The 25,154-nt window shown below is 47.3% G+C and overlaps 1 protein-coding gene across 1 annotated transcript in view; it reads left to right on the top strand.

The window, feature by feature from the left end:
- Nucleotides 1–25,154, top strand: part of NNT (nicotinamide nucleotide transhydrogenase) — a 198,448-nt gene that overhangs the window by 130,606 nt on the left and 42,688 nt on the right. The window contains exons 23-24 of the mRNA XM_075326766.1: nucleotides 2,794–2,954; nucleotides 6,219–6,398. Of these exons, the coding sequence (XP_075182881.1) occupies nucleotides 2,794–2,954; nucleotides 6,219–6,398 (341 nt within the window). The remainder of the gene's footprint in view (nucleotides 1–2,793; nucleotides 2,955–6,218; nucleotides 6,399–25,154) is intronic.

Raw genomic sequence — 25,154 nt, 5'->3', positions numbered from 1 at the left:
TGGTCACTTGTAAGTGGGCGGGGTTTTGCCACGGGTAGGCGGGGTTTTAGCGGCGTCACTATAATCTTAAATATGTGTATTTAATTTAATATATTTTATTTTTATTTAATAAGGAGCCGAGAACGATCTGAAAGATCCGGCTCTTTTGGTGAGCGGAGCCATTGGAACCGGATCACCAAAAAGAGCCGGACTGCCCATCACTAGAAATTATAGCACCTATAGTGCTGGCAGAATAATGAGGAAACTGCCCACTCAAAAAGAGTAGATGGCTTCAGTTCAGATCAGACAAGCCATTGGACAGTTGCATAAACAATGCATTCTGGGAAGTGAAGGGGATATGAAGTTCTAGAACCTATAGTGATGGCAGAATATTGCTGAGAGGAACCGCTCACTCAAATAGAGTAAATGGCTTCAGTTCATATCAGACAAGCCATTAAACGATGCATGCTGTGAAGTGAAGGGGAAAGGAAGTTATAGCACCTATAGTTCTGGCAGAATATTGAGCGGAACCACCCACTCAGAGTACATGGCTTCAGATCAGACAAGCCATTAGACAGTGGTATGAACAATGCATGCTGGGAAGTGAAGGGGAAAGTAAGTTTATAGCACTTATAGTGCTGGCAGAATATTGAGAGGAACCGCCCACTCAAAAAGAGTACATGGTTAACTTACAGTACATTAGAATCTGGACATTTTCTAGATATAGTATATTGACCAAGAGCAGTTTTATAACTGGTTGGGAGGGATAAGTACTATAAGACCATGCTTTTCTGCTGGGTTCTCCATAAAGTCCAAGATTGGGCGACCCAAACTTCCAAAGGCATTGAGCTATAGTGCATTTGGGGGGACACAGGACCCCAATTCTCGTCCGCATTGACTCAGTGTTGCCTCTAGTCATCTTACATTTTTTCTGTATGCAAATAAATTTTTTTGGTGGGCTAACATCTTTAGAACGTACATGGGATTAAGCTGCAGTACCAAGCAAGGCCCATTACAAGAATGGCACTGTTTTGGGGTCAACATGCATACTCCAGTCTGTAAACGTGGACATTCCCCTTAAAGAGAATCCGTCAGCAGGTTTTTGCTATGTAAGCTGAAGCCAGCTTGCTGCAAGGATTAAAACATAGAATTCCAGAATCCCTGTTTTGTCAAAGTCCGATCTGTTGTTTTACTGGAATGATTGTTTAAACCAATCACCAGGATTTTTGTATATAACAAAAGCCAGTGCTATACTGGCACTATCAGGCTGATTCTATACATAGCTGTAGTGGTCAGCTCAGATGTTTATTTTTTGAAATCCAAGAAAGTAAAGTTTATAAAATCATCAGCTTCTTGAGTGACAGCAGCTGAGGATCAGATAATATCTGGGGGGTATTCATAGTTATCCCCCTGTTAGAATTAGTATTATACAATCGACCCAGCAGGACCTGTGAGGTCATACCCATGTGACCTGGTATCCAGATTTGTTGGCTGAGGCCCTGCCCCTTCTGGTCACATGTGTATGACCTCACCACAGGTCCTGCTAGGTCGATTGTATAATATTTATGCTAATTATAACAGGGGGAGGGATAACTATGAAACCCCCCCCCAGATATTATCTGCTCCTCAGCTGCTGTCACTCAACAAGCATCTAACTTTTTAAACTTTCTTAGATTTCAAAACCTAAACATCCGAGCTGACCACTAAAGATGTGTATAGAATCAGCCTGATAGTGCGTGTACAGCACTGACTTTAGGTTATGTACGAAAATTCTGGTGATTGGTTCCCTTTAAGCAGCAGGACTTATCATTGCTCATACTACAATGTCTGGTGCACAGCAGTCCTCCACGCCCCCTCCTGTGATTAGCACCTCACTGACTATGTACAATCTCTATAGAGAGCCTGGGGTGGGTGGGGATAGCTCTCCCAGCTCTGCTATATTGCTAAATCTAAACATTCTGATTGTGTCAGAACGGCAGCACCCAGTCATACATCATTGGATTCAGGATCTCTTGGCCTAAATCGTGCTGGGAATTCTTTGCTTCTCTGCTCCTTCTCTCCTGTCTGCCAGACTCCATACTGGCTCAGATGAGGAATTAAACAATGCTTGCTGGGAAGTGAAGTGGAAAGGAAGCTGTAGCACCTATAGTGCTGACAGAATGCTGATGGAGAGGTAAAAGTGTGAGTTGTTACCATAGTTGGGATATTATCTGGCTATAGTAGATTGACGCGTGCACCAAAAGCCGTTTCTTCAGCTGTTGTGTGAAAGGACAGGTAGGATTTAAGCACGTTTCCAAATTAGCTATGCATAGGTGAGACAAGGCGAGTCCTTCATACAGAGAGCGGTCTATGCACTGGACCTCCCACCCATCCAATGATGCCTATATATGCTGGTGACAGCTGGGATGTACCCTAGCGGCAGATGCCCCTGACCCGTACTGAGGCGATGTGGTGCTGGCGCAGGGCGAGGGATCAGACGCCGATGGATGGAGCATTTGCTGGAGTTGTGGGCAGGACCATGTGTTGTACATTAATCGCCTCTTGGAAAGTTTGCAGAGACCACATGAGAACAAACAGACTCCAGAGGTACCAAAAGCCGCGCCGGCCGAGCCGCTGTTTCCATAGCTTAATTTGGGGTATAATTTCATTACAGCTGAACTGAACCATCACAATTATGTCTCCAGATCCCATACAGCTGAATTATTGCTTCTGTTTTTACTGCATTATATCGGATTATTTTATTTATTTTTTTTTTTTTTAACTTTTGAAACCCCGGCTTCATTGGGTAACACGGCTGCTTTGTTTGTTTATTAGGTGTCCTTAACTCGGCCCCGCTGATGCTGCCTGGCAGGCACGCTCTGAATGCCGGCCTACTGGCTGCCAGCGCTGGAGGCATGATCCCATACATGCTGGACCCAAGCTACACAACAGGCATCACCTGCCTCGGCTCTGTCTCTGCCCTCTCTGCGGTTATGGTAGGTCTCTGACTGATCTTCTGGAAGATGATTAAACATCCCGTTGCTTTGTTAAACTATTTTTCCACCTTTTAATTTGCATTCGATGGTCTGGTGTCCAGACTACTCATGCTCAGATAAAAAAAAAAGTCAAGAGCTGGAGGCTTTGCAGGACTGAAAGAGGACCAGTCATCAGGATCCGGCATGACGAACTAAAGGTATTGGTAAAAAGGCGATGTTCTGGTGATTTAATTGCGCAAGCATAACAATCTACCATAGAAAACAAATGACCTAGCAGGCCTGCGAGGCCCCAGGTATGCGTTCTAGGGTTAATCGCCATTAGAAGTTTGGTGTAAGGAGCTGTTCATGCATCGGGGTGGGTAGGGTCTTCATCTCTGCCACGGCCCCTCAGCTGCCTCTGGTGTAAATATCTTCATGCTGTTTACAATTCTGCGCCGGTGCCGTCCTTAGCCATGGTTGGCACTTGCCGCTTGCGCTAGTTGATCTGGTTGCAGGCTTCAGGAAATGCTGCGCATGCGCAGATTGAGATCTTGGCTTTCTTCAGGAAACTGGTACCATGGTAGCGCATGCGCAGATTAAGATCATTTGCTCTCTTCAGGAAAATGTTGCCTGCCCAGATTGAGATTTTTGCTCAATGACGAGCCGAGTTCTTAGGCTGGGGCCAAACGGGGATTACTGCGATCCCCTCGCATGACACTCGGCTGATGCTGGCAGTACAGCAGAGCCGAGTGTCATGTGAGTGTCCCTGCGACTGAGGTCTGATTGTGCGATCGATAACGAATAACGTTTGGAACACCATTCTAAGTCTGAACTGGGTGCAAAAAACCTAAAAAAACATCACTATGGGGAGATAAGTTATGCACACCAGTGACTATGTAAGGGGAATACATGAAATAGCAGAAACTGCTGTGTGAATACTGACTTGAAAAATCCAATAGCTATATGAAGAGTGAAAATGTGAAAAATGCAACCTGCATTACTGCCATGAACATATGAATCAAGAGAAATTTAGCTACTGAATTGATCAATGCAATAGAGCCCCAACACTACGCCAAAGTATTTCTCTACGTTGGGGTCCCTAGCTTGCGTGTGTCCTCTCATGCAGTTAAAATTATTATTGTTATTGTTATTGTTAGTTGTTTTTCGTTTGTGAACCCTCCCCACCACACCTATTGCCAATCCATATCATACGCATAAATAGCCTGGGTCTCAGCCTCCCATACACGGTAAGTTTTTTAACTGCATGAGAGGACACACACAAGCTAGGGACCCCAACGTAGAGAAATACTTTGGCGTAGTGTTGGGGCTCTATTGCATTGATCAATTCAGTAGCTAAATTTCTCTTGATTCATATGTTCATGGCAGTAATGCAGGTTCCATTTTTCACATATTCACTCTTACATATAGCTATTGGATTTTTCATATCAGTATTCACACAGCAGTTTCTGCTATTTCATGTATTCCCCTTACATAGTCACTGGTGTGCATACCTTATCTCCCCATAGTGATTGTGCGATCGGACCTCAGCTGCGGGGGGCGGGCCAGCACGGAGGAGGGGAGGGAGGGATTTATCTCCCTCTCATCTCCGTAGCCGGCTATTGCCATTCTCACCCTGCACTTGCGGTACACCGGTGTACCGCAAGTATAGTGTGAATTTTCTCTCGCCCCATACACTTGAATGGGTGCGAGAGAAAACAGGATCGCATTACAGTTGCAGCATGCTGTGATTGTTTTCTCGGTCCGATTAGACTAATATTGGTCCGAGTAGAATGTGATTTGTTTTTGGTTTTTTTTATCGCACTCCACTCGCACCGATTTTCATGCCGTGTGGCTTAGACCTTAATCTGCGCAAACACTGCCATGGGGCCATTTTATTATAGCCTGCAACCAAATCAACCTGCGCAAGCGCTGCCCACAGCTAAGTACCGTGCCGACATGGTATTTTTACTTCTCATGAAGATACTCGCATAATGGGCAGTTGAGGGGCCGTGGCAGAGATGGAGGTCCATCCGCACCCACACAATACACAAACAGCTCATTGCGCCAAATTTCTTATGGGGTTAAAGAATAACCAGGCTACAGAAGTCTATAGTGAAGGCACGTATTAAATCAGCAGAACAGCGCCTTTATGCCCATACCTGTATAGTTTATAATGCCGGATCCTGATGACTGTTTCTTTCAGTCCTGCAAGGCCTCCAGCTCTTTTGACTTGCCTTTTAGTTTATAAATAATGCCTGATTTGATGACAGGATCTCTTTAAAGAAAATGTATTACTGTTTTTACCACCTAATCTGAGAGCAGCATAATGTAGAGACAGAGACCCTGATTCCAGTAATGTGTCACTTACGAAGTAGCTTGCTGTAGTTTTGATAAAATCAGTGTTTTATCAGCAGCAAATTATGAATAGCGGAATAATAAACCTGCCTCCATGCAGTTTACCATATTAATGAGCTCTGTATAACCCTGCAACTATCAATGATTGACACTTTTCTGTATACACTGTTCGTAAACTGCCAATCAGGGGTGTGTGCAGGTTTATACAGAGCTCAGCATTCAGAGTGCTGGTAGATCCCCAGAAGATAAAATGGTGATTTTATCAAAACTGCACCAAGCAGCCTCGTAAGTGACACATAACTGGAATCGGGGTCTCGGCACCTACATCATTCAGTGCTTTTATTGGGTTGCAAAAAATTGGTAACCGATTCCCTTTGAGTGATAAATGCGTGATTGCTGGGGGGGTGGGCTGACTGCTGGGGTCTTTTCTGAGAATGATAACAGGGGTCCTCTATGTGAGTGTTAGTGCTTATTTGTGAGCGCCACTTTATATGGTGGACTGTTAGTCTCCATCAGTCCCATAGTCCATCATTTTCCTTTACGCAGGAGACTCTAGGGGATTGCCAATTCTTGTTGTTAGTGGGGGTCTCGGCAGTCAGACCCCCAAGGACTATACATTTTTCTATAAACAGACGCAGTATATATAGTTAGAGGTGCAACTCCCAGGTGTCCAGGACTTGGTTACATCGGTCAGTGTCATAATTTCTTAGTCCCTTCAATAGAAAATACTTAGGATGTATGGGGCTGACCTCTCTCCCATTCCCACAATGACAATGATTATTCCAAATAAGTCCAGTAATATAAATATGGAATATCGCGGTGGTCAGTGAAGACCCCCCCCCCCCCCCTCCCAACCCACCCAGTAAGGTCTTGCGTCGTTTAGCAGGTAGATCCCTCAGTTACATGTGTCCTTTGCTATGTTTTTCCCAGGGAGTCACCCTCACGGCGGCCATTGGTGGTGCTGACATGCCGGTCGTCATCACCGTACTGAACAGTTATTCCGGATGGGCTCTGTGCGCGGAAGGCTTCCTGCTGAACAACAACTTGCTGACCATCGTCGGTGCTCTCATCGGGTCCTCCGGGGCCATCCTGTCCTACATAATGTGTGTGGTGAGTACAGGGGCCAACTATTGGGGGCGGCACGGACATATTACCTGACGTTAACCGGGGTCCGCACTGCGCCGTGCTCACTTCCCACCACTTTTCTCATTGTAAAAGTCAGTTTTTTTTCCATAGTGAGCTGACGTTATTATTGATGCAAGTTTTCATACATTATGTGTGTGTGTGTGTGTATATGTATGTGTGTGTGTGTGTGTGTGTGTGTGTGTGTGTATATACATATATATATAGATAGATAGATAGATAGATACACACACACCCCGTATTTTTCGCTTTATAAGACGCACCCCCAAATTTGGTGAAGGAAAAGAGAATTTTTTTTTAATGTTAAATGGGGTACTTCTCATAATGCCAGTGTCCGTCTAACAAATCATATAGGGTATATGTCCCATATAGCCCCCTTGTGCTGGCACATGTCCCCTATTGCTGGCACATGTCTCCTATTTATGGCACACATCCCCCTGTGCTGGCACATGTCCCCTATTGCTGACACATATCCCTTACAGCTGGCACAGGTCTCCTATAGATGGCACACGTCCCCCTATGCTGCCCATGACCCCCTATGGATGGCACACGTCCCCCTGTGTTTGATATGGCCCCCTATGGATGGCACACCTCCCCCTGTGTTTGATATGGCCCCCTATGGATGGCACACCTCCCCCTGTGTATGATATGGCCCCCTATGGATGGCACACCTCCCCATGTGTTTTATATGGCCAGCCCCCTATGGATGGCACACCTCCTTCTGTGTTTGATATGGCCCTCTATGGATGGCACACGTCCCCCTGTGTTTGATATGGCCCCCTATGGATGGCACACGTCCTCCTGTGTTTTTGATATGGCCCCCTATGGATGGCACACCTCCCCTTATGTTAGATGTGGCCCCTATGCTGCTGGCCATAGTAAAATAAAATACTCTTTCCTTACCTTCTCCAGCGCTGCAATCCCGGTGTCATCCTCCGTGCTGCTGAGCTCCTGCACTTCCTGGTTCTCGGTGCCGGTCATGTGATCGGCACAGCAGAGTGACATCATCTCTGCGTGCCTGATCACAGCGGCAGCAGAGAGATAGGGAGATCAGCGCTGGAGGAGTTAAGTAAAGAGTTTTTTTATTTTACTATGGGCAGCAGCATGGGGACCATATCTAACACAGGGGGGGCATGTGCCATCAAAGGGGGGCGCAGGCACATATATTATGCGCCGCTCCCCCAGCCCATCACCGCGGTGCGGTTTCAGCACCACGGTGATGGAGAGCGGCAGTGCATATTATATGAGCGGGAGCAGGAGATTTCCCGCTGCCTCCTACAGCTTTCACCAGCAGCGCTCCAGAGCTGCCCCCACTTCCCCTGGACCCTGTAGTGTGTGTGTATGTATATGTGTGTGTATGTATATATGTGTGTGTGTGTGTGTGTGTGTGTGTGTGTGTGTGTGTGTCTGGATTTTTTTTTTTCCTCTTTACAACTATTACCATACAAATTACCATAATTATGTTTTGTTAGGTCGGACTTTTGCAGACATAACTATATGACATATGTTTTTTTTATTATTATTATTATTATTACTTCTCCTGCTGTTGTTTCTGCTACTGCTGTTGTTGCTTCTGTTGCTGCTGCTTTTGCTTCAGCTGCCACTGCGGCTGTTGTTGCTGCTTTTGCTACGGCTGTTGTTGCTGCTTCGGCTTTTGTTGCTGTTGCTGCTTCGGCTTTTGTTGCTGTTGCTGCTTCGGCTTTTGTTGCTGCTTCGGCTTTTGTTGCTGCTTCGGCTTTTGTTACTGCTGCTGCTTCGGCTTTTGTTACAACTGCTGTTGGTGGTGCTGCTGTTGTTGTTGGTGTCTTCTTCTTTTTTTTTTGTTTTTAGATCTCCACCATACTCTTCCAAAGACATGGACCTTTTATCTGTCATAATGTTTTTACGATCCCATCTGAGAGTAGCATGATGTAGAGACCCTGATTCCAGCACTTTGTCCCTTACTGGTCTGCTTGCTGTAGTTTTCATAAAATTACATTTTTTTTCTGCTGCAAATCTACTAGTTCTCTGAATATATATATCCCCGCCCACATCACTGATTGGCAGTGTTTCCTGGCTATGCACAGTGCACACAGAAAGCTGCAAATCACTGGTGTGGCCGGGGTTATATGGAAATCCTAAATATGGAGGACTGATGGCAGCAGGTTTACTAGTCCTTTAGGGATAATGGGCTGCTGATTTTATCAAAACTACAGGAATCAGCCCAGTAAGTGACACATCGCTGGAATCGGGATCTCTGCACCTACATTATGCTGCTCTAAGATTAGGTGGTAAAAACCTGGTGACAGATTCCCTTTAAATGGCAGCACTATTTTTCAGGAAAATCATGGGCACATTTAACAACCAGTCTAAAAAAAACAAAACCGTTGTACACTTTTTTTATATTATCGTCTTGCCTCTGGTCATGGTTGGGTGTGATCCTATCCACATATTGTTACATGTACGGTTGTATTTATCTGATCAATGCTGCGGTTTTCAGTGTCTTTCCCATCATAATGATAGGGTCACCCACCATAGTCTGGGAAGCGGCCGGGGTTGTTAGATGGGGCCAGGGGCGGCCAGCGCTTCAGAAGTTAAAATAAATCGGGCTCTTCCTGTCAGAAAACCACACAGAAAGTTGAAAAAAAAACTTCCCTGCTCCTCCAGAAATTATTCTTTCAAAGCAGCGAGTTGATGCAAGCTTTAATGAGTTAGAGAATCCAGTAAATGCCCGGCCTTTAATGGTTCCCCCCGCAGATGGCTAAGGGGTTAAATGCAGCGGCGCGCTTTGATGTGAGAAGTGGTTTGATGGGCAGGGGAAGCATGTAAATTAGGAAATTGAGGGGGATCTGCATCAAATTTGTGTCCGTCTTCCATATTGTGTGCTTTTAATCAGTGTCATCTTTAATTGGTTCACTTTAAAGTGTACAGATAACACGTTTGTTTACCTCGGGCTCATGTGATGGCGACGTACTGAATTCTGATTTCTCTAGGTTGGTTGATTCGTATGGAGAAGTTGCTAAGTCTCGTAAAAATCAAAGTAATTTAGGCGTGGATTCGGCTGTGGAAAATTTACAAGATCAAATGGTTCTTGAGAAAATATTATAGTTGTGTGCAGCAGCGATGCCCTCGGTTTACTGTCGCCGGGTCAGAGCAGGATAGCCCGGTGGTTACTGCTCATTCCTTGTGTCCTCAAAAGAGGCGGCCCACATTACCAAACCAGCCATAAAGGTGGACTGTGTCCCGAGGCTAAGGTCCTGTGTCACCAGCAAACTGCGTCACAAGGCGAACGATGTCCCAGGACAAAGGCTGACTGTGTCACAGGGTGGACGATGTCCCAAGACGTAGGCTGACTGCGTCGCAGGGTGGACGATGTCCCAAGACGAAGGCTGACGGCGTCGCAGGGTTGACGATGTCCCAAGACGAAGGCTGACGGCGTCACAGGGTGGACGATGTCCCAAGATGAAGGCTGACTGTGTCACAGGGTGGACGATGTCCCAAGACGAAGGCTGACGGCGTCGCAGGGTGGACGATGTCACAAGACGAAGGCTGACGGCGTCGCAGGGTGGACGATGTCCCAAGACGAAGGCTGACTGCGTCGCAGGGTGGACAATGTCCCAAGACGAAGGCTGACGGCGTCGCAGGGTGGACGATGTCCCAAGACGTAGGCTGACTGCGTCGCAGGGTGGACGATGTCCCAAGACGTAGGCTGACGGCGTCGCAGGGTGGACGATGTCCCAAGACGAAGGCTGACGGCGTCGCAGGGTGGACGATGTCCCAAGACGAAGGCTGACGGCGTCGCAGGGTGGACAATGTCCCAAGACGAAGGCTGACGGCGTCGCAGGGTGGACGATGTCCCAAGACGAAGGCTGACTGCGTCGCAGGGTGGACGATGTCCCAAGACGAAGGCTGACTGCGTCGCAGGGTGGACAATGTCCCAAGACGAAGGCTGACGGCATCGCAGGGCGGACGATGTCCCAAGACGAAGGCTGACTGTGTCGCAGGGCGGACGATGTCCCAAGACGAAGGCTGACGGCATCGCAGGGCGGACGATGTCCCAAAACAAAGGCTGACTGCGTCGCAGGACGGACGGCGTCATAGCTGCTCCTGGCGGCAGACAAGATCTTTGCTTTCTGTTAGACCCTCACAGTGATTCATTCCCAGGCTGCCATCATTTACTCTTCCTGGGGGATTTACAGCGTGCAAATGTGTCTGCTGCTTGTAAAATGCATTGGAAAATTTGCTACGAGCTTTGTGGCCGATTCTCAATTATGAGAGTGATCCAAGTGCAGAACATCCCAGCATCTGCATACCACCCTGTAAAAGTTGTAAAACTTAATAATATCCACCCCCCACGTAAATAAACTGTCCTGGCCAGGTTAAAGCCAATACTAGCATCAAGAGTTTTAGATTATCCTGTAGCGCCTCCTGTGGGGGAAAGAAACATTACATGTTGTACATTGTGGTGCACAGGAGATTTGGCTCCTCCAGGATAAGAAGCCTTGTGCTTGCTCTCTTACGTTACACCCATATTATTATTATTATTATTATTATTATTATTCCTCGAGACATTGGAGCTTTGCCTTAAAAATCATGGACTTTTATCTAGGCTGGGACCCCCCTGATCACCGGAATGAAGGACCTTGTCACAAGACGTCGGCAAGGTGAACAGAGAAGGTGAGCTTGCTAATGCACTGAAGATGCGAACATGACCGAGTGCAGCGCCAAACTGTGCACCCTTTTTCAGTACCGTATTTTAAGGGAGCCACAGACTATATGAGATCAGCTGTGCCATATATCTCCTCTTAGCCGACGTCTTCTGATCAATGGAGAACAGAAGAACTACAAATCACCAGAATGAGTGAATTGTAAGACCCAGCAGTGGGATCCAGTCGTAACAGAAGAAAATCTCCGGATCAGTAGGGTTCACAATGCTCCAATCCGGAGGTCAGGGCTCTGATACCTTTATTCTTCACTGTAGGACTGCTGTATTTGTGTTCTGCTATTATTTCTGCCAGACACATCTCTATCTAGTAGCTTTATCTATAAGGCGCTGTTCATACTGTCGTTTTGACTTTACATTTTTCGGAACAGAAACAGAATAATGCTAAATGGTTCCATTGCATAACTCGTAAAAAGGGAAGCAGATGGTCCCATTTATTAATAATAATAATAATAATAATATTATTATTAGGTCCGGTTGATGTCTGTTTTTAGAATTGAAGAAAAAGCGCCTCTTGCAGAACTTTTCCCTTCTCTTTAAAAACTAAAGGCCGCTTTACACGCTGCGATATCGGCACTGATATCGCTAGCGTGCGTACCCACCCCCATCAGTTGTGCGACACGGGCAAATTGCTGCCCGTGGCGCACAACATCGCGCGGATCCGTCACACGGACTTACCTGCCTAGTGACGGCACTGTGACCAGCTATCTGCCTCCTTTCTAAGGGGGCAGTTTGTTCAGCGTCACAGCGACGTCACTGCAGCGTCACCAAACCGCCGCCCAATAGAAGCGGAGGGGCGGAGATGAGCGGGACGTAACATCCCGCCCACCTCCTTCCTTCCGCATTGCGGGCGGCCACCAGTAAGGTGAGGTTCCTCGTTCCTGCGGCGTCACACATAGTGATGTGTGCTGCCGCAGGAGCGACAAACTACTTCGTACACCGAGCAGCAGCGATATTCGAGAATAGGGGGCCATGTCACTGATAAGCGATTTTGACCATTTTTGCGACAATTCAAAATCGCTCATAGATGTCAAAGCCGTATCCAGTTTTGACGCGTTTTTATTTTGCCAGCGTGCAGATCTAGTGCCAAAATTTTCGGCACCAAATCTGCAGCGTGTGCACACAACTTTAGGCCGAGGTCACACGGGAGTACTACGATCATCGCATAACACTTGGCTCACGCTGGCAGCACAGCAGGAGCAGAGTGTCATGTGAGTGTCCCTGCAACTGAGGTCCGATCGCATGATCAGACCACAGCAGCGGGGGCGGGCCGGCTCTGAGGAGGCGAGGGAGGGATTTATCTCCCGCTCTCCTCCGTTGCTGGCTATTGCCATTCTCACAGTACACCGGTGTACTGAGAGTGCAGTGCGATTTTTCTCTGGCCCCATAGACTTGAATGGGTGCAAGAGACACGAGGATCGCATTGCACCCAGAGCATACTGCGATTGTTTTCTCGGTCCGATTAGGGCTGAGAAAATAATCGCTCATGGGCGCTAACACACAGAGTAATATTGGTCCGAGTGGAATGCGATGTTTTATCGCATTCCACTCACTCTGGTTTTCATGCCGTGTGTTTTAGGCCTTACCGTACCAGTCTTCAACGCAGCGTCGTTCTGTGCACTGCCGTCGTAGGTTGGTCCCACCACAGTGGGGCAGCAGTCAGACATTACACGTGCGGCTCATTCAGCGAGCGGCCCCAGCGTATAGGATTATCTGCTGGAGATAATCTGTTGCAGATGAGGAGGTGACAGTCGAAATATTTTGATTGCTCCAGCATTCTTCTTCAGAGAACATTTCTTATGGCAGGCTGGATGCATATTTGTTGTATTATCCAATGCTGTGCGTGTCTGGGGAGCCCGTCCTCTGGGGACTCCAGCGCTGTTTGGCACTTTTGTGTCTGATGATGCAGACACGGAGTGATTAGATGTGTATAAGCAGATAATCTGCCGGGTCAGTCTGAGGCCACAGCAAGTGTGTGTCTGTGCAGAGCTACAATCGCCTGGCACTTATTCACTTGTGTCCCCGGCTGCGCACGCGATACCTTTTTTTTTATGTTTTTTGTGGCATGACCTCATTTTACATTGCATTGCTATATTGCCATGTAGTTGAGATGCTAAATGCTGTACATGTGATCCTGCAAAGAAAAATTCATTTTTGGGGGGCAGTGGTCACTGCATCATAGTATACAAATAATTTCTATATATATTTTTTTAATTCTTCTTTATTATTATTTATTATTATTATTATTATTATTATTATTATTATTATTAAAATAATAATAAAAATAATAATTATTATATTGTCACAGATCCTTCATTCTGGGTCCCCTGACAATCGTTCCCCTCGTTTGCCGATATGCACATCATATACTATTTTTTCCTGTTCATACCTTCACCCAATATACATGTCCATTGTCAGTCTGTGCCAGCATTGACCCACCAGTGACATTGACTCTGGGGGGCCACTGATCAACTACATGCAAATATTACATTCTCAAATTAACCTATACTTCTATATAATATACTGGGTAGTTTTTGGAAAATTTAATGATGAGATATCCTCTTTGTATGTAGTGAAACTTCTCATAATGTTGGAGGTAAGTGATATAATATTGCAAAGGGGCCCACCAGAGAACTCTCCGGTTCTCCTGTGGGCCAGTCCGAGCCTGTACGTATTGTCTTAAGCGGCTTCATGTACATTGATAGGCTGAAGTGCCTATTTTTTCACGGTGCATGTTAATTGTGAGCTGTCCCTGGGATGTCCGTAGCTGCCAATCAGCCTAGCCATGGTTCAGACATCACGTATGACATCATAAATTGGGGAATAGAGGAAAATTATGTGCACGGTATGGGGCATATGTTTGGGCATATCACCAGAAGAGTGGAATATAGTGAGAACGTTGTTGGATCCATCATATCCTCTTATATTACAAAAATATACTTCATATTGGACTATAAAGCCATAAAAAAAACATAGAACACTACAAAAATGTATACATCGATCTGATTCTCCTTATGTCCAAAGGGATAAAATAGAAAAAAAATGGAGTTAAACCAGTGGTTCTTAAATTATAGAGCCCTGACCAGTTTCCATATGGATGACTCATCACCAGACACTGGTTTCGGGCTGTAAAGGGTCAACGGTAATGAGGAAGCGGGCGGCGAGGGTCGGAAGCATGGCATTTACTAATGTGGGCCACGTGTGTCCGCTATTACCAGTCTGTGAAACCTTAGGGGCCCTCTTTGGAAATCACTGACTTGCTATTGACTCATAAATACGTTTCTTATTTCTAGGAGGTTAATAACGGCACCCTTTTTTAATCAAATACTTTTTATGAAAGATTTTTCCAAATACTTACAGCGATAACCAAAAATATCATCCTGTATGAATCACATACACAATATAAAAAAGTATTTACACCCCCCCCCCTCCCGCCGGAACACAGGACCAGAAACTATTGTTATAGGGAGAAATTGAAAAGTAACTCCTGCGCAGTGACAATACAAGGAATTTTGTAAAGTCTAAAAGTATTCAATATGGATCCATTCGGCAAAAGGAAAGTATCATCCAGCAAAAGTCCATTTACAAGGTCCACATGAAGCCTGGAGAGGGAAAGTCAGTTTACTGTGCCTACATAAATAGATTCTCCAACAGTAGGGTGTTCGATGGTAAACCAGGGTATTAATCCATGGACCCAGATGTTTCCAGAGTTTTTAATTGTATTTCTTTTTTTATACACACCTTTTTTCTAAACTAATAAGAAAAAAGACTCTGTTAATGAATTCACCTGATGATGGGGGAGGGGAATAGATTGTATCTAGTGAGAATCAATAGTTTTTATTGCAGTGTAGAGTATTCTGGATATACCAGTTACTACTGGATCCTCCTCGAGGAGATGACCAAGGACATCATTCCAGAACGGCCCATCATGCTGCATTCCACATCACACATTAAAGGGGATGTCCACTACTTCGATAACCTCTACTCATTCCCCTTGTTCACCCCTATAAAAATGAATAAGCCTATACTACCTCCGATGTCTGAAGTCTCATTCCTGGGGCCCACATGACATTGTTATGACACGCAAGTTCCACGTGTCTATAGTAGTTTATAGGAACAAAAGAAACTGACTTTTTGCTTCAGCTACATAGAGATACAGTATATATCTATCTATATCTCTATGTAACTGAATAATATACTTATGGTTTTTCAGCCTGCAATACAGGTCAAGCTTACCAAATCCTCCTATGCCTCTCAGTACAGGCAATGGCCAGTAGAACTGCTACCTATGGACACAGAGCTCACAAAGTCCTGTCCAGGAAACCAGAGCAGATGAGAATTTAATTTATTCACTGCACTGAGAGGAGAAGCCGGGACAAGAGCTGTGAACAGCGGGACTGCGGGAGAGAGCCCTCAAATCAGGACAGTCCCACTGAATCTGGGACGTTTTGCTAAGAGAGTGGGGGCCCTGATAAACTGCGCAGTGTGACTCCCCCTGAATGCTGGCCCTGACTATTCTAGGGCTTATTTGTGAAGTAAAGCTTATATTTCAAGCATACTCCAAAAATTCTGTACAATGATGCTAGTGCCTACTCTTGGGGTAGGTCTTATATTCGGGGGGTGGGGCGGGAGGTTAGGGGCACACACGTTAACTGTAGAATTGTTTGGCATAAACCCTGACCACTCAGTATGTACGATTTCATTAATAACAATGGCAAGTCTAATTGCCAAAACTTTGGCTAGCAATTTCATGTCTACCGGGAGAAGAGAAATGGGATTATAGGAATGGGGGGAGCTAGGATCTTTTCCCTGTCTTGAGAATAAGCACAATAATCGCCTCCATAATAAATGGGCAGAGATGACCCGTATTATGCGCCTCTTGAATTACCTTTAGTAATTGAGGCACTAACAGCGGATCAAAGCTCTTACAGAATGCCTGGAACCTTCTCACTAGGGAGTGACTGCACTTACCACTATATTCCTATTCTCTGTATCAGTTGCCCCATTTTTATCCGTTAATCTTAAAATGTAAGGCGACCCCTCCTGGGCCCCAATAATTGTGGCGAGATGGAACTTCCTCCCTCCTCAAAATATTTCTGCCTAATAAAGAATGTTTTATTCTCTGCTCTGTTTACTAATTGATCAGCGTATAATTTCGGAGCTTCTTCCCAGTTCCGTTGAGTTCTATTCGAGGGATCACTGAAAAAAATATGTTCCAAATTATCCACTTCATCTTGGAGCTTTTTTTTTTTTTTTGTTCTCTAGAATTCGTTTTAAATGTCCATAATTGTCCCCTAATATATGCCCTAATTACATCCCATAATATGTCAATGGGAGTCCAGTGCAGTTGTTATAGCAACATATTCCTGCAAGTATTATAAAATTATCTCACCCTTTTATTAGTCACAACCAAAAGGGATTAAAGTCTCTATGGGGCCCCCATTATACCCTCATTTTGCCCAACTCTACACCTAGGCTTGGGTGTCTGTAATAGTGTCGCCGGTATGGAGTAGGTAGTGCTCCGAACTCCACCATACCTACTGTGTTTTTCCAAAAATAAGACACTGTCTTATACTTTTTTTTTGCCTCCCAAAAAAGCACTAGGGCTTATTTTTGGAGGAGGTCTTATTTTTGGAGAAACATGGTTCGGGGGTAAGTTTACCTAAAATAGGACACACTCCACTTCCCAGGAGACTCATACTTACCAGGCCCGTACGTCAGCGTGGGTGCTGCGCGCCATCCTCCCTTGCTTCTGGCTGACACTGACACGGACTGACACACACACACACACACACACACATTACATCCAGCGTTACAGAATACTTCTGGCCGTATGAATGATGGGAGGAAGTCACGTGTCCGGCGCGCAGGTCCTGTAAGCAAGCATTCTTGCGCTCCACCGCACCGCCTCCCAGGATTCTGCCAGCCAGAAGAAATCAGTGTCGCTGGATGTGGTGTGTGTGTGTGTGTGTGTGTGTGTGTGTGTGTGTGTGTGATTGGATGTGTGTGGGGGTGAGATCACTGCAAGTCATCTGCCCTTGCGTCTGGTGAGTGTGTTGGGTGCCCACTTTCTATAATGAAGTGTCCTGCACTATCTAACTTTTCTTCGGCGCTCCATTGGGAGACCCAGACGATTGGGTGTATAGTACTGCCTCCGGAGGCCACACAAAGCATTACACTAAAAAGTGTAAGGCCCCTCCCCTTCTGGCTATACACCCCCAGTGGGATCACTGGCTCACCAGTTTTCTGCTTTGTGCGAAGGAGGTCAGACATCCACGCATAGCTCCACTGTTTAGTCAGCAGCAGCTGCTGACTATGTCGGATGGAAGAAAAGAGGGCCCATACTAGGGCCCCCAGCATGCTCCCTTCTCACCCCACTTTATGTCGGCGGTGTTTGTTAAGGTTGAGGTACCCACTGTGGGTACGGAGGCTGGAGCCCACATGCTGTTTTCCTTCCCCATCCCCCTGAGGGGCTCTGAGGAAGTGGGATCTTACCGGCCCCCAAGCCCTGAGGCCGGGCTCCTTCCACAGACCCATAGAACCTGCTGGATACGGAGCTGGGTACCGTTCAGGGACAAGGCCCTGCGACATTCAGGTACTCTGTGTCCCAAACAGGCCGCGCACATTCCAGACTTGCTGGGTGTGCTAGTGCGCCGGGGACAGTAGCGCTGCGCGCTGGGGTTACAGTCACTACAGTTTTTCTGAGTGACTTTATGTGTTGGGGACTGCCGCGCCGACCGCCCCGGGAGCGTCGGCGCGGCTGCGACTTGTAGTGCGCCGGGGACTTAGCGCCGACCGTGCTTTTACGACGGCGTCGCTTATAAATTTAGTCCCCGGCTTCTGCGGCCTAGCTCCGCTTCGTTCCCGCCCCCACCCTGTCAATCAGGGCAAGGGAGAGACGCTGTACGATTAATCAGCGCCGAGGGCTGGAGTCTTATTTACATGCTCCAGCCCTCTCACTGAGCACAGGGGGACGCTGGTTTCCCGCTCTTTGTCTGCACACGCCCAGGGCCCGCCCCTCTCCATAGGACGCCGGCAGCCATTCCTACATGCAGTCTGGCTGGAGAACGGACACAGGCTCTGGGAGACCCAGACAAGGGATTTCTGGCGACCACACACCCGCGTTAAGCGGGCGGTAAGCAGCACTTTTAGTGCTGGCCCCACTAGTGCCACAGTGTTATATTGGTGTACCTTTTTTTCTCTATACCATATATATATGTATATATATATTGCACTGTAAGGTCGCTTCTTGGCTGTATACCCTATCTTGCTCTGAGGAGACGACAACATGTCATCCGCAAAACGCAAGGGTGCCAAGACACAGGCTGCAGCTGCACAGCAATACGCTAATTGTGCCGCTTGTGGGGCTGATCTACCGGCAGGTTACAATGACCCCCATTGTGTGCAATGTTCGGTCCCTGTGCCACTTCGTCAGCCGGAGTCTATGGTGGTAGTGGCCCAGGCAGAGTCGCCGGTGAACCCTGTCCCGGTGACGGGGACAGAGTTTGCAGTCTTTGCTGACAAGATGTCTGTCACTATGACAAAGATACTAGAGACCTTGCAGGCCAGGCCAGTTACTCAGACCTTGGACACTGCTGCGGCAACGTTCCCCGGTCCCCCTCAGTTGGAGTTAATCCGTGATTCAAGGGGGTCCCAGGCATCTCAGCCTGACGGCTCTGATTCAGATGACAGTCCCAGGCAGCCTAAGCGTGCTCGCTGGGAGAGACCCTCCACGTCATCACGCGGATCAGGGTCTCAGCGAGAAGAGTCTATACATGATGAGACAGAGGAGGGTGATCAGGAGTCTAATCCTGAAACCGCTCTCAATCTGGATACTCCTGATGGTGACGCCATGGTAAATGACCTTATAGCGGCCATCAATAGTCTATTGGAAATTTCTCCCCCTGCCCCTTCTGCAGAGGAGGCAGCTGCACAGCAGGAGAAGTTCCATTTCAGGTATCCCAAGCGTAAACTGAGTACTTTTCTGGACCACGCTGACTTCAGAGAATCAGTCCAGAAACACCATGCTTACCCAGACAAGCGTTTCTCCAAACGTCTTAAGGATACACGTTATCCCTTTCCCCCTGACGTGGTCAAACGCTGGACCCAGTGTCCAAAGGTGGACCCCCCAATTTCCAGGCTTGCGGCTAGATCCATAGTTGCAGTGGAGGATGGGGCTTCACTTAAAGATGCCAATGACAGACAGATGGACCTTTGGTTAAAGTCTGTCTATGAAGCTATCGGCGCGTCGTTTGCTCCAGCATTCGCGGCCGTGTGGGCACTCCAAGCTATTTCAGCTGGTCTGGCACAGGTGGACTCCCTCATACGTCCAGCAGTGCCGCGAGTAGCGTCCCTAACCTCGCAAATGTCTGCGTTTGCGACTTACGCTATCAACGCTGTCCTGGACTCTACAAGCCGTACCTCAATGGCGTCTGCCAACTCTGTGGTTTTGCGCAGAGCCTTGTGGTTAAAGGAATGGAAAGCGGATTCTGCTTCCAAAAAATGTTTAACCAGCTTGCCACTATCTGTAGATAGACTGTTTGGTGAACAATTGGCTGAAATCATTAAACAATCCAAGGGTAAAGACTCCTCCTTACCCCAGCCCAGATCAAGCAAACCTCAACAGAGGAAGTGGCAGTCGAGGTTTCGGTCCTTTCGAGGCTCCGGCAAGACCCAATTCTCCTCGTCCAAAGGGACTCAGAAAGAGCAAAGGAGCTCAGATTCCTGGCGGGCTCACTCACGCCCCAAAAAAGCAACCGGAGGAACCGCGTCCAAGGCGGCTGCCTCATGACTTTCGGCCTCATCCCTCCGCATCCTCGGTCGGTGGCAGGCTCTCCCGCTTTTGCGACATTTGGCTGCCACAGGTCAAAGACCGGTGGGTAACAGACATTTTGTCTCGCGGGTACAGGATAGAGTTCAGTTCTCGTCCTCCGCCTCGGTTCTTCAGAACCTCCCCACATCCCGACCGAGCAGATGCCCTTCTGCAGGCGGTGTGCTCACTAAAAGCAGAAGGAGTGGTGATCCCTGTTCCTCAGCAGGAACAAGGGCAAGGTTTTTACTCCAATCTCTTTGTGGTTCCAAAAAAGGACGGCTCGTTTCGTCCTGTTCTGGACCTAAAGCTGCTCAACAAGCATGTGAACGCCAGGCGGTTCCGGATGGAATCCCTCCGCTCCGTCATTGCCTCAATGTCTCAAGGAGATTTCCTTGCATCAATAGACATCAAAGATGCTTATCTCCACGTGCCGATTGCTACAGAGCACCAACGTTTTCTACGTTTCGTGATAGGAGACGACCATCTCCAGTTCGTAGCTCTGCCATTTGGTCTGGCGACAGCCCCACGGGTTTTCACCAAGGTCATGGCGGCAGTGGTAGCAGTCTTGCATTCTCAGGGACATTCCGTGATCCCTTATTTAGACGATCTACTTGTCAAAGCACCCTCTCAAGAGGCATGCCAACACAGCCTGAATGTTGCGCTGGAGACTCTCCAGACTTTCGGGTGGATCATCAACTTTTCAAAGTCAAACCTGGCACCGACTCGATCACTAACGTATCTTGGCATGGAGTTTCATACTCTCTCAGCGATAGTGAAGCTTCCGCTGAACAAGCAGCGGTCACTACAGACAGGGGTGCAGTCTCTCCTTCAGGGTCAGTCGCACCCCTTAAGGCGCCTCATGCACTTCCTAGGGAAGATGGTGGCAGCAATGGAGGCAGTCCCGTTTGCGCAGTTTCATCTGCGCCCACTTCAATGGGACATTCTCCGCCAATGGGACGGGAAGACAACTTCCCTAGACAGGAAAGTCTCCCTTTCTCAGACGGCCAAGGACTCTCTGCAATGGTGGCTTCTTCCCACCTTATTATCACAGGGAAGATCATTCCTGCCCCCATCCTGGGCAGTGGTCACGACAGACGCGAGTCTGTCAGGGTGGGGAGCAGTTTTTCTCCACCACAGGGCTCAAGGGACGTGGACTCAGCAGGAGTCCACCCTTCAGATCAATGTTCTGGAAATCAGGGCAGTGTATCTTGCCCTATTAGCCTTCCAGCAGTGGCTGGAAGGAAAGCAGATCCGAATTCAGTCGGACAACTCCACAGCGGTGGCATACATCAACCACCAAGGAGGGACACGCAGTCGGCAAGCCTTCCAGGAAGTCAGGCGGATTCTGATGTGGGTGGAGGAAAGAGCATCCACCATATCAGCAGTTCACATCCCGGGCGTAGAAAACTGGGAAGCAGACTTCCTCAGTCGCCAGGGCATGGACGCAGGGGAATGGTCCCTTCACCCGGACGTGTTTCAGGAAATCTGCCGCCGCTGGGGGGTGCCGGACGTCGACCTAATGGCGTCTCGGCACAACAACAAGGTCCCGACCTTCATAGCGCGGTCTCGCGATCAAAGAGCTCTGGCGGCAGACGCCTTAGTGCAAGATTGGTCGCAGTTCCGGCTCCCTTATGTGTTTCCACCTCTGGCACTCTTGCCCAGAGTGTTACGCAAGATCAGATCTGATTGCGGCCGCGTCATACTCGTCGCCCCAGACTGGCCGAGGAGGTCGTGGTATCCGGATCTGTGGCATCTCACGGTCGGCCAACCGTGGGCACTGCCAGACCGTCCAGACTTACTGTCCCAAGGGCCGTTTTTCCATCGGAATTCTGCGGCCCTGAACCTGACTGTGTGGCCATTGAGTCCTGGATCCTAGCGTCTTCAGGATTACCCCAAGGGGTCGTGGCCACCATGAGACAGGCTAGGAAGTCCACTTCTGCTAAGATCTACCACAGAACGTGGAAGATTTTCTTATCCTGGTGCTCTGCACAAGGAGTATCCCCCTGGCCATTCGGGTTACCTGTCGTTCTTTCCTTCCTGCAATCTGGGTTGGAAAAGGGCTTGTCGCTCGGCTCCCTTAAGGGGCAAGTCTCGGCACTATCCGTGTTTTTTCAGAAGCGTCTAGCACGACTTTCTCAGGTGCGCACGTTCCTGCAGGGGGTTCGTCATATCGTACCTCCGTACAGGCGGCCGTTAGATCCGTGGGATCTAAACTTGGTCCTTGTTGCTCTCCAGAAGCCGCCCTTCGAGCCTCTGAGGGATGTGTCACTTTCTCGACTCTCACAGAAAGTGGCCTTTCTGGTAGCGGTCACGTCTCTTCGGAGAGTGTCTGAACTAGCAGCGCTGTCATCCAAAGCTCCTTTCCTGGTGTTCCACCAGGACAAGGTAGTGCTGCGCCCCATTCAGGAGTTTCTCCCTAAGGTGGTATCCTCTTTTCATCTTAATCAGGATATCTCCTTGCCTTCCTTTTATCCGCATGCAGTTCATCGGTATGAAAAGGATTTACATTTGTTGGATCTGGTGAGAGCACTCAGAATCTACATTTCCCGCACGGCGCCCCTGCGCCGCTCGGATGCACTCTTTGTCCTTGTCGCTGGTAAGCGCAAAGGGTCGCAGGCTTCCAAAGCCACCCTGGCTCGATGGATCAAGGAACCAATTCTTGAAGCCTACCGTTCTGCTGGGCTTCCGGTTCCATCAGGGCTGAAGGCCCATTCTACCAGAGCCGTGGGTGCGTCCTGGGCATTACGACACCAGGCTACGGCTCAACAGGTGTGCCAGGCAGCTACCTGGTCGAGTCTGCACACTTTCACCAAACATTATCAGGTGCATACCTATGCTTCGGCGGACGCCAGCCTAGGTAGAAGAGTCCTGCAGGCGGCAGTTGCCTCCCCGTAGGGGAGGGCTGTCTTTGCAGCTCTAACATGAGGTATTTCTTTACCCACCCAGGGACAGCTTTTGGACGTCCCAATCGTCTGGGTCTCCCAATGGAGCGCCGAAGAAGAAGGGAATTTTGTTACTTACCGTAAATTCCTTTTCTTCTAGCTCCTATTGGGAGACCCAGCACCCGCCCTGTTGTCCTTCGGGATTTTTGGTTGTTTTTCGGGTACACATGTTGTTCATGTTGAATGGTTTTCAGTTCTCCGATGTTACTTCGGAGTGAATTTGTTTAAACCAGTTATTGGCTTTCCTCCTTCTTGCTTTTGCACTAAAACTGGTGAGCCAGTGATCCCACTGGGGGTGTATAGCCAGAAGGGGAGGGGCCTTACACTTTTTAGTGTAATGCTTTGTGTGGCCTCCGGAGGCAGTACTATACACCCAATCGTCTGGGTCTCCCAATAGGAGCTAGAAGAAAAGGAATTTACGGTAAGTAACAAAATTCCCTTCTTTTAGCTGCACGGACACTTTATTATTGAACGGCGATGAGGGCTTATTTTCGGGGGAGGGCTTATTTTTGGAAAAACACTGTACTCCAGGATACCGGTAGCAGTGTTACAGATACCCTTGATAAAGGCAATTTAAGCCGAAACAGTAGGAATTTCTGTCATCCTCTCATGTTACTGTTATAATAAATCCATCAAATAATAAAACATTTCAAGTGTTGTATTTCCAGTGCTGAAGATTTTTTTTTCATTTTGTCGCATGTACATGTCCTCTGCCCCTGGAAGCTCCTATTATTAAAAGCATTGTCTCTACAACAGCCAATGTAGAGTTTTGGGTTTCGCTGTTTTTTGAGCTTCACCGGAGCTTTCAACTGGGTACTTGCCATCACTCCAAGATCGGTAGCACAATAGTTGTGTGAATATATCTTCTTAAAGAGTAACTGCCATTTTGTAATTTTTTTTTTTTTTTCTTTTTTCAATGAATCAATGGTACACATGAAAATAAGAAACTTTTATATCTCAACATAGTTGTAAAAAAAAAAAAAAAATGGTCGCACATCTAAAAATCATAAGTTGATCTAATGCCGCTAGGCAAAAATTTATGCACCTGAACATGAGGTTCTTGGTTAAACATCCTGATCAGACTGTATGAAGGCCACTGCCACGTCACGGCGAACCTCTGAGTGGGTTCCTAACGTTGACGCCTTTAAGGTGCGGCGCCATGTTCCAACCACTGCCACAGCGACGATGCACCGGCAGGACAGGTAGCCTTTGACATGGCAGTGGGATTCATACAGTCTGATCAGAATGTTTAACCAAGAACCTCATGTTCAGGTGCATAAAGTTTTGCTTAGTGGCATTAGATCAACTTATGATTTTTGGATGTGCGGTTCTTGTCGGTTTCTACAACTATGTTACAATATATCTCATCAGTGAAATCCGTTTTCTGTCTCCTCCTGGTCTGACCTTTTAATTCTCAGAATTCTCAATTCATGGGTAAATCCTGTCCAGAGTGAATACAGATTTCCCCAGTACTGAGCGAGAGGACAGTTGGAGCTCATAAGGTTCTATGGAACACGCTAGTCGGCCATTAGCTCCGCCCTTCTCCATTTGAATTTTAAAAGCACCAACTGTCATCTCCTATCTCAATATCGGGAACGTCTGTCGTCACTTACTCTCAAGTCAATGGTAAAATCTGTATTCAGAGTTCAACCAGGAGGGGAAAGAAGCAGATTTCACTGATTAGATATATTACAAAATTTCTTATTTTCAGCTGTACCATTGATTTATGAAATAAAAATAAGGTCCATTAACTCTTTAATAGAGATGCCCCCAAGACCATATGTTGTCTGTCCTGACCTGTTTGTGCACCTGTACTTTGGAGGTCCAGAAAACTACAGTACAGACCAAAAGTTTGGACACACCTTCTCATTCAAAGAGTTTTATTGAAGCTCCTCAAGAGAATGCCAAGAGTGTGCAAAGCAGTAATCAAAGCAAAAGGTGGATACTTTGAAGAACCTAGAATATAAGACATATTTTCAGTTGTTTCACACTTTTATGTTAAGTATTTCATTCCGCATGTGTTAATTCATAGTTTTGATGCCTTCAATGTGAATCTACAATTTTCAGAGTCATGAAAATAAAGAAAACTCTTTGAATGAGAAGGTGTGTCCAAACTTTTGGTCTGTACTGTACATTCTTGTGTAAGTGCTCGGAGGGTCCCATGTAGGGATTTTTAGTATTTGTACTTCTGAGTATCTCATACGGAGAGGTTTAGCTGTGAATCGTCTCTTTGTAGTAGCGCGGGACATTTTTGAGTCTAATTTTTG

Source organism: Anomaloglossus baeobatrachus, chromosome 1 (genome assembly GCF_048569485.1).
Source record: "Anomaloglossus baeobatrachus isolate aAnoBae1 chromosome 1, aAnoBae1.hap1, whole genome shotgun sequence".
Classification (NCBI taxonomy): Eukaryota; Metazoa; Chordata; class Amphibia; order Anura; family Aromobatidae; genus Anomaloglossus; species Anomaloglossus baeobatrachus.
This window is presented reverse-complemented; position numbering and strand designations above follow the sequence as displayed.